General features: G+C 43.3%; 2 protein-coding genes across 7 annotated transcripts; one reads left to right on the top strand and one right to left on the bottom strand.

The window, feature by feature from the left end:
* The first annotated feature begins 288 nt into the window (after positions 1–288).
* Positions 289–2,719, top strand: LOC123168867 (uncharacterized). The gene is made up of 5 exons (XM_044586729.1): positions 289–612; positions 691–839; positions 953–1,114; positions 1,446–1,561; positions 2,314–2,719. The coding sequence occupies exons 1-5, from the start codon at positions 426–428 to the stop codon at positions 2,330–2,332; spliced, it is 633 nt and encodes a 210-aa protein (XP_044442664.1). The 5' UTR covers positions 289–425; the 3' UTR covers positions 2,333–2,719.
* Positions 2,720–3,231: 512 nt separating this feature from the next.
* On the bottom strand, positions 3,232–9,765 carry LOC123167841 (formin-binding protein 4). Of its 6 annotated transcripts, none has more exons than XM_044585700.1 (10): positions 9,464–9,765; positions 8,067–8,147; positions 7,467–7,588; positions 6,513–7,129; positions 5,213–6,411; positions 5,052–5,131; positions 4,506–4,601; positions 4,345–4,418; positions 3,846–3,981; positions 3,232–3,674 (listed from the first exon to the last, which is right to left on the bottom strand). In XM_044585700.1, the coding sequence occupies exons 1-10, from the start codon at positions 9,549–9,551 to the stop codon at positions 3,591–3,593; spliced, it is 2,577 nt and encodes an 858-aa protein (XP_044441635.1). In that variant the 5' UTR covers positions 9,552–9,765; the 3' UTR covers positions 3,232–3,590. The 6 variants fall into 6 exon arrangements, 3 of the variants coding, with proteins under 3 accessions (XP_044441635.1, XP_044441636.1, XP_044441637.1); XM_044585701.1 differs by having other exon boundaries at positions 7,793–8,147; positions 9,464–9,700; XM_044585702.1 differs by having other exon boundaries at positions 7,797–8,147; positions 9,464–9,700.
* Between the last annotated feature and the right edge of the window lie 224 nt (positions 9,766–9,989).

Genomic DNA, 9,989 nt, shown 5'->3' with positions numbered 1-9,989 from the left:
TATTAATGGGTGCGTTTTTTAGTGGAAAACACGTCTGTGGAAGTATATACTCCATTGGCAGGAAGAGGAAGGACTTTAAAAGTACACTCCTGTCACGTCGGTTGAGTTTAGAATGATCTTCAAATCAGTACCTGTAACTCAGCCTCCATTTATTTTTTTGAAAATGAACAGTACCTCATCCTTCAAATGGAGCTCCGTTTTTTTTTTAGACAGAGGCGGCTATAAAGATTCTGTTGAAGTTGTTGTAAGCATCTGAGGTAAAATCACATGGGCTGGTAAAGGGTCCATGTGCGTGCGCTCACTCACCTTCTTCCTTCTAACGGCCCATCCCGTACCTCTTCCCCTCTCCCACCTTTCTCGGCCCAGCCGCCGTAAACCCAACCGAAGATCCCACCGCACCTCGCCGTCGGCGGCTCACCGGAGACATGAGTGCCCCGCTACTGCCACCCATGGCGTCCCGCCGCGTCCTCCACCTCCTAACGGCATCTCGAGGCATCTCCTCAACCCCACATCTCGCCTCCCTCGGGTGGATCAGCAAGATCAAGAACACCTTCACCGGCAAGAAGGACGCCGACTCACCCTTCCCCCCGTCCGAATCCTTCAATCTCAACAGTAAGTATAGTCCGAGATTTCTGGTCCCTCCTCTCTTGGTACAGTGGGTGGTCTGATTCGGGCCCTCCGGGTTTGCAGTGTTCGCGGATTCGATGGAGATGGCGAGGAAGGTGGGAACTTTCAAGAACTTCGTGTCAGGGAGATGCAGCGAGGCCACCGTCGTAGCCGCCTGCGAGAAGCACGCCGCCGTTCTCCGCTACCTCGCCACCATCGACCCAACCGGCGAGGTATACAATGATCATAGAGCGGATGTCATTTTTTATGGCACATACAGCATGCTTTGCTAGTGCGGCGTGGCGGTTGGTTCATTGTGTTGTGTGTGCTGCTCTTTGTTCTGCAGAAGCTCAAAACCAGTGACAAAATTAGTGCCACCAAGCATTGCAACTGCACAATTGCTGATGTGGAGCACATACTGGCCAAGTACACATGGGCTAAAGATGCCCAAAAGAAGATTGAAAAACTCAAAGAAGAAGGAAAGCCAGTGCCAAAGACATTTACTGAGGTAACTCCGGTCTAACCGTTGTAACTGTCGGATAAGAGTGCTAATCCTTTTGTTTCACTAGTCACTGAAGAGTGGACGAATTACATGTGAAGGTGCAAAATAACGGAACATGGGGGTGGGGGATAATATGCTAACCATTTTTTTTAGAGAATATCAATCTAAGAGGATCAGCTAAAGATAAACAAAATTGGTAGCCCAGTTTAGCCATCATAATGTGAATGATTACGTCAATACAGGATATGGTGATTTCTTTCCTTATATTTGAAGCAACAGTTATGTGCTGATGTTTTATTTGCCTAATGTTTTATCCTGGATCGTATCACCTTTCTAGGTGCAAAATCTAATGGGTAATACAGCCTTGGACGTTGGAAGAGCTAATCTGGCAAAGAGTGGTCAGATAAGTAGGAATGCTCTCTGCCCATGCGGTTCTAAGAAACGATATAAAAAGTATGATTCTTCCATGCCTGATACTGTTTTATTAATGATGTTCTGTTGCCACTCGTTGGTGTTGTGTTTCCTTCGAAAATCAGATTGCTGCAAATTACATGTGCACTTACATCTTTTCTTTTAGATGGACAACCTACAGAGAATATAGTTGTAGAAAATCTGTAAGCGCATGATTACTACTATCTTAGCAAAAGGTAGACATAGATTTTTCAGTATGTACAGGATTTTGTTACTTGGCAGGGCTCCTGTCCTTGGTTCACTGAAATTTGGAGCGAGGAAGTTTGGCCCATTTGGTAACTTCTTTAGTTTGTGTCTATGCTCCACGAGTGAAAAAGTGAGATGCTAGGCAGCTGATACCTAGCACGTCATTCCTGTGCATTAAATATTAAATGGTGTTTCACTTGCTTGAAGTTATAAGTGGAACTCCAAATCCTGATTGCTCCATTGCCACACATTGCCATACTCCACTTAGGTTAACCTAACCTTTTTTTTGTGATAGTTGTTTGGTTCCTAACATAATCCACATCTCACACATATGCTTTTACCAAGACTTGTAGTATGTGGAACCAATTTATTCGCCAGAACTTAGGTCTGGCCACCTGTGGTAGCCAATTGAACACATCCTTCTTCTCCTCTTTGTAGATAGATCCAGCCTTCCTATTTCTTGTGCGAGTTCATATTCCTACCAAAATAATGTGCTGTTATGTTTCTTGTCTTGTGGTAACACTCTTTTTGCTTCATGATATATGCAGGTGTTGTGGGGCTTCTTGAGGTGAAAACCCATGCTTTCCTTTTGCTTGCTAGCGCTGACTGGGGCAGAGTTCTGCTCTGCTATGATCAAGAAAAGCACGTCGGGATTCTGAACCTAGACAGCGAGACTGCCTCAGTGGCTGAAAGGGCCAAGCTTAGTTGTCGCAAACCTGGCTGCGAAACTTGTAAAGCGCCATAAGCGGCTCTGTACTATGGGATAAACATTTTCCTAAACCCTGTGATGTCTGGCCTTAGTTAATTTGATTTGCGTATGCAGACAGTTCAAAGCATCCGCGGGCATGGAAGCCTGATGTTTCAACCTTCCTATTGGTCAGTTTATTGAAGCTCTATGTACATTGAGGAGCTGATATTCTTGCATCTGAATAAAATTACAGGAGATTTTGCGCATCCTGGCAGTGTTACACTCTCACTTGGGAAACACTAGCTTCTGCTCTCTTTCTTATTTGATTGCATATTTGAATGACACCATTGCTTTATGGGTGGTACTGGAGTGCATCATGTCATGTGCACCTGAGCCCCGAAACACCCACCATAAAGTATCATGAAAACCAAAACTTGCGGACATCAATTGCCTTTTTGGGTTAATAACAGATAACTTAGATCACATGATGTAAACGAAATCCAGCAAATGGTGTCTGAGGGCATTTTCAAGTTTTGAATTTTTTAAGTATGAAAAGAGAAACTTGAAAATCTTCTTTCTTTCTAATGATGTACTCCCTCTGTTCCTAAATATAAGTTTTTGTAGAGATTTCACTATGAACCACATACGGATGTATATATATGCATTTTAAGTGTAGATTCATTCATTTTGCTCCCTATATAGTCCACCTAGTGGAATCTCTATAAAGACTTATATTTAGGAACGGAGGGAGTAAATAATTGGAGAAGTCTCTTTAGTATTTAGCACAACCTAAAATTGAATATAATTGACGTTGTTTTGAAAGCAAACGATATCAGATCCAGGTAAAGACTAGCACCACTTAACAAGGTACATTTTTCCTTGGTCAGCAACTAACTAGTAGATTTTGCTTCAGTAATTCGATCTCAAGTTGCCACTCTTACAAGGGTGCCTCTATACCAAAATGAACTCTCCTCCCCACTATGATCTCCCAGTGGAAAATAAAAGAAACAATACAGCCTCAAAACCAAGGTAACATCAGAAACCGGTTGCTTCTCAGGACGTGACAGGCAACGTATCGATCGGAGGTACGGGGATATCTACAGAGCAAAACTAGACCATCTTCAACTAATCCAATCTTTATTTGCTAGGCCGATCCCAAGTCGTCTCGGAAGTGAGGTTGTTCCCATAGTACACTTGCTTCGTAGACTCGTCTATGTATGCCTGCGAGCAAAGAACAGGTTGCGTTAAAAAAATCATAGCTATACTTCGTATTAGATTGTCAGCAAGAAACATGTATTTATTGGAAACTGAGATGCAGCATTCAGTCAGGATGTTTTAGCCAGTACGGCAAAAAAAAAAATCTGAGTGTATGGAACCAGGTTAAATACTAACCTGCCACCCAGAAGGAAGACCCTTGGAGAGCTCTGAGAGATCAGGCTCCCCTTTGTGTTGTTCGGCAGCTGCACGAATAGATTCAGTCTTTGCTTCCTTCTTTGCTTCAGCTCTTTTGCGTTTTACACGGTCACGCCTACAAAAATGGTGAAGATTACCAAGTTGAGCTAGAGTTACAAACATGAACAACCCTAGTAAATCTAACAAAAGATTAAATCTAGGTGCATAACATTTGTAATCCTAGAAATGACATGGTCCACAATCAATGCTGTAGCAAGAAGAGTTCAAGTCTATAAGCAAGTTATACAATCCATATTATTTTAAGTTAAGACTCAGAAAGGATAAATTTGAGAAAGAGGAAAATATGCCAGAGGCCAGTACTCCCTCCGATCCATATTAACCAGCGACAATTATTATGGATCAGAGGGAATTATACTTTGTTGTAAATACGAAGTATCAAGTTATTCAAGTCAAACGGCATATGGTGAAGGAACAATACCAATCACCACCAAGGGGAACAAAATTAGCATTTTCCTTGGCTTCTCCACTAGCTATTTGTTGTTTACGCCACCCCTGAAATTAATGAAACTGATCAAATCCAAAGACTTCAGAAGAATTTGTCATAGCGTATATGTTCTCAAGAAAGGTGAAAAGAGTTACATCTATTTCCTTCCGGCGTTTCCTTTCTAGGTACTCCAAAGCATCTTCAGGCTCCTCTTCCTCTTCATCACGAAGCTCCTCTTTTGCAGCTTTCCACTGTAATAGTGAAATAAAAAATGGTTTTAGCAAAGGTAGATTAATAAGGAAACAATCATTATACATCAACACTCACCTTGTCTTAAGCCTTACCAATTACCATGTAAACAGATTGCTCTGCCTTTAAAATAAGAAATGATAAACATGAGACAAAATAGTCAGGAAACACTGTCACACTCCCACTTGCATGAGTTGTTTTTTTCTGGGCGACCTATATTGTGCACAACGAAATAACTGGCCAAGAACAGTGTGCTCGCTTGTTAATGAGATAACCAAGAGTATGTCTCAACGAGTAAGTACACACAATTAGCAGTAATGCAAATCATGCAGAGTGTTAAATTTCTTCATTAATGTCAGGACACCACACTTGGGGGCAGTGGGTGGTAGGGTAGGAGAGAGAGCATAAATGGTCACTATTTTAACAGCAGCATTTGGAGGTCGGAGAGATACCTTATCCACCAGACTTGAGACCTTCTTATTAGATCTCAGTGACGATGCAACAGCAACAGGTCGCTTCTTAGTACGAGGAACTGCAAATCAGTGCAAATGTCAAGACTAAAACAACTATAAGCTAGTAAGATGAAGTGTCCTTGCAAAGAATAATAGACTACCTTTAGTCTGATTAGTGGTGCTAGTAGAAGCTTGAGTAGAACTTCCATGTACTGTTGGTCCTGAAGCTGAGACTGCTCCTACTGATTGGCTCAAAGACGCAACTGTGGGCTCCTTGGATATCACTTTATCAGACTCCACAGAATTCACATTACTATTTGCAACAAGGGAGGCCGAGCTTGTTTTGTTATCTAATTCACCACTAGAAATGGCACAGGTTGATGAAGCATAGTATCCAGAAGATTCAGCTGCTACTTCAGTTGCAGACATGGTGACAGAAGGATAGCTATAATAAGAACCTGGTACTGTGGGGATGGATGTGGTCTCAACAGGAATAGATACACCACTTGCAGACAATGGTGCATAGTAAGAATGCTGCTGTGATTGAAGAATTTGAGAATCGCTTGCTTGCATATAGTAGTTGGCATTTGTGCTATCTGTACCAGCAGCAGGATAGTACTCCATTACTGGAAGCATGTAACCCAAGTTTGCTTGATCTCCGTATGGCTGAGGAAGTGTATCAGCATGAACAAATGACACAGCGGGCTCTTCAGGCTCAGGAGGAGGTGGAGGAGCTGGTTCATTCTCAGGTGGTGGAGGTGGAATCCATTCCTCTTCTGGTGGTGGTGGTGGTGGAGGAATGTCATTATCCTGTGGGGGAGGAGCAGAATCCTCCAATGATGACAAAGCTGGTGATCGTACTTGCTCTGATGAAGGATGCTCCTTATTTGGCATAGAAGTGGAACCGCCCTGCTCTTCAACACCTTCTTCATCGACCTCCATTTCCACGTCCATATCTTCATCACTGTCTGATTCAACTCTTAAAATAGCTGCTGCCACACCTTGTGAGTTCTGAACAGATGATGTTGTACATGGTTCCTCAACCTTAATATTTTCATCGCCAGTACCTATTCCCAGAGTGCTAACATCAACCTTCAAATGCTCACCCTCAGAGGGTGCCATAACTTCAGCTTGATTAGGTGCTTTGTGTCCTGCATCCACTGTCTCCAGATATCCATGTTTGGTAGTGTAGCTAGCTTCAAACTTGGAAACTGAAAGTTCTAGTTGCTTAAGGTGCACCTCAGCATGCAACCACAACGGAAGTAAAGAAGATCCATACGAGGAGAGGGCACTACAGTCTGCTATTCGTATCTCAATTTCTCTTTTTATCAACTCAAGACTGTCAATGGCAACATGTGGCCTGCATGATGACATGGAAAAATTAGTTACGCAGTTCTGTGTAGAGGAATGGTTGAAAAGGGTAAACTGAAATGGCGAAAGGATGATAAAAATAACAAGCACCTTTCCAGCAGCTTCAGTCTTTGCAGTAAATCCTCACCATATTTTGCAAGCTGCAAGGGGTCAATGTCCACTGTCTCATGACTAGCAATGGCTCCAGTGTAAGCATAAGGATCATGAGTATAAGTTCCCATAGCAGTATAGGTTGCTGTGCCATTTCCAACAGACACGTCACTAGGATATGCTTCGACATTACTGTGGGGAAGGACATGTGCTTGAGCTTCGACAGAGTACCCCATATGAGTAGGCACAGATGCAGAAGTGACCCCATCAGCAGCAACTACTGAAGCTAATCCATTAGGAATCTCCCAAGAAGTTTCTCCAGTAACTGTGTTCCAGTAGTAGCACTGATTACTCTGTTCATGCATTATAGCCTTCCAATTCCCACCAATGTCACCAACAATTTGCATGCCAGATGAATCTGGGACAGCTTCCGTTGCTGTCACACCCTCATTTTCCAGAGTTGGCTCAGGGGCAACAGTAAATTCCTCAGCAACATTTTCTGTGACATTTTTTACATCATCAGCTTGAGATACCTCCTGCTGAACACTAACAGAAGCAGGCAGTTCACTATCTGCATCGCCATTATCCCCAGTTACATCAGCCTGATCATGAATAACCTGAAACAAGCGAACAAATTTCATCGTACGACCTGAGCTCAAACTTCTTAATCTGAATAATCTTCTCTGTAAGAAAAGATACTATACTTGAAAGAGAATCATACAGGTGCTTAATCCTTCCAATCTACAGAATACAAATCATGAACTATTTGGAGGCTTCAGCTAATATATCAAAATGGGTTCAGCATATTTGGGGCTTACAATACAATATACAAGAATCTTCAGATTAAATGGTTAGCACAACAAAGTTCAACCTGTTTGGTCTTGCATAAGAAAGTTCAACTTCAACCTGTTTGGTCTTACAGGTTACAAGATAATAAATAGGAGATTCAACTACCTCAGCACTTGCATCTGTTGGACTCCCCTTAGTTTCACCAATGGGTTGATCTGTTGCTACTTCATCCTCTTCTTCATCATCACTATATTGCCCAAGCAAAGCTAGAGGATTTTCCTTCTTATCTGAAAAAATAAATTCATCATTAAAAACGCAAAAGCTTTCATGTGACACAATCTATATTGCACTATTTTCTGAAGTATATGTGAGGATCGACTCAGGTATAAAAGTAGAACAAGTTCGTTAAAATTACTTTAAAATGCACCATGGCGGCCCAGCAATAATTAAAAAACCAGGTTAGGAGCTACAGTATAAAGAAAGAGACATACGAACCGAGGAGGCAACAATCATCCTGAAATCCCCACGCTCAGATGCTGCCAAAAGAGAAATTACCGGAAGGAACACACCCAGTTTTGACAGTGGCAGCCTGATCTGAAGAATTTACTTAATGTTCCTTGCAGGCCGGGAACCCTACATGTGCCTCAAACCAGAAATTTGGAGCATACACATGCTTGAAGAAAATTCCAAATTTCCACCAAATTTACGTTCCATAGGCATGTGCCGTCTTTACATATCCCTTGGAAGGAAATTGATTGAACCCACCTGACGAAGATGGTGAAGTGGGAACACCAGTTTGCTGCCCACGGTTTTCCTCTCCTACTCCCTCTTTCATAGATGCCTCCCCTGCAATGCAAGTTTAAAGTATCAGCAGTCAGCTTGTTCAAGGTCTATTGGATATTTGGAGTCGCATTTTATGCTCAGTGGTTATACTACTGCAATCATATGTTGCTACTCATACTCTTGGGCATTCGAAAGTGCAACAAATAGCTGAGCATTAAATCTCTACAATTATAAGGAGTGGGTTCCAAAAAAATTGTTAACCGTCCTTCCTTGATTCCATCTTCTTTTACCAGAACTGGCATATGCATGAGGTGATGTCATACATCACCTCTGTTGATTCAGTTGGGGCAATGTAGAGCAAATGCAGAACCCAGTAACCATCAGGTCTCGTCTCTCCATAACCAAACCATGTTTTGGGCTAAGCAGCAGCATTTATCTAACGAGGGATGTGACATAGCTGTACATGCACAAATTCACAAATTTCATTACCAAATTTTATTTGTTTCCTCAGGTTAAATTTTTTAAGTTTTTATCTCTGCTCATTGAAATGGAAATTGTGTGCTCCTTTTCAGTTATTGTTCATACAACAAAACATTGAACTGCTAGCTTCAAACTCCAAAAATGCACATTGATCTTTACTAGTAGTTTTGGTGGATCTCGCCCCAGTAATCTAACATTATAACCTTGAACACTTATCTTCCTAAAGTAGAAACATCTTGGATTATGGTCTGATACAAGTGCAGCATATGGTGCTGATTTAGGAACTGCACTGGGCATGTTTCTTCCCCGACTCAGGGAGCGTTCGGCATCCCTCCGCTCTGCAACTCCAGTTCGGAGCAGAGCGGCGTGCAGTTACGATTTAGGGAGCGGTTAGAACCACGCTCCGCGCGCTCCGCTCCCGGGAGGGTTGCCGAACAGGGCCTCAGACAATTCCCTATATCCTTGAATCAGTAACTTGTTTAACACACGGTGAAATAATGCAGCTGAAAGTGACAATGAAATTCTATATAGTGCACACAAATTTAAGGTCAGCCTAGGCCAGCAAGCCACTTCTCCTTTTGTTTTAGGTTTTAGCCTCATAGCTCCTTCTGATGTGTCAATTACCACGTCCAGATTCTACTGGTAGAGCTGGTGATTCAAGGTGCATCCACTTAATCAGGATGGACAGATTCAGGCAGCCAAACAATCACGAACCATGCAACAAAATAACCTTCGAGTGTTCAGAAATATAAACTAACCGAGTTCCATTCAAGCCTGCCCCGATTGCAAGCTAGATAATCGACGCGATGAAACCAGCAGCTAGACGCACATCAGTCGCGAGTCGACCAAGCACAGACCACGGAGGAAAACCGAACCCGGGGCAGGGGCGGAGAACTCACCGGGGGGAGGATCGAGGAAGAGGTCGAGCTTGACCCTGCGGCCCGAGGCCGCCTTGGCCGCCAGGCGGCGCTCCTTCCGCCTCCCCATCGCCGCTGCCCCGAGCAGCCGGGCGCGCGCCGGGGGTGGAGAGATGGATGTCTTCTTCTAGGGTTAGGGTTTGGAGGGTGACGTCGGGGTGTTTTACGGCGAAAAGGGAAGCGGTGCGAATCAGGAGGAGAGGCGAAGTGGAGGGAGCTGGAGGCTGGTGGGCCGCTTCGGTGGAGTTGTGCTCTGCACGTGCTCGCGTTTCGCTTCGGCGGAGAGTCGAGGTTGGGTGGGCGCGGTTGTCTCGGTCTAATCGTTTTGTGGGGGTAAATTCGGGGTCGGGAAATTCGGTTTGGAAATCAAATCGGGCGTTCGAGCCACAGGATTTTTTTTCACAAGTAAATGTCTTTACATGCTTTATTATTGTTGAATCTTTTTGCTGAAACCTTTCTCTCTATCGCTCAAACTATAGATTGTTTTCATCGCACTCGTGTTGTTTTT

Source organism: Triticum aestivum, chromosome 7D (genome assembly GCF_018294505.1).
Source record: "Triticum aestivum cultivar Chinese Spring chromosome 7D, IWGSC CS RefSeq v2.1, whole genome shotgun sequence".
Lineage (NCBI taxonomy): Eukaryota > Viridiplantae > Streptophyta > Magnoliopsida > Poales > Poaceae > Triticum > Triticum aestivum.
Note: the sequence above shows the minus strand (reverse complement) of the source record. Positions and strands in the feature narration are given on the sequence as shown.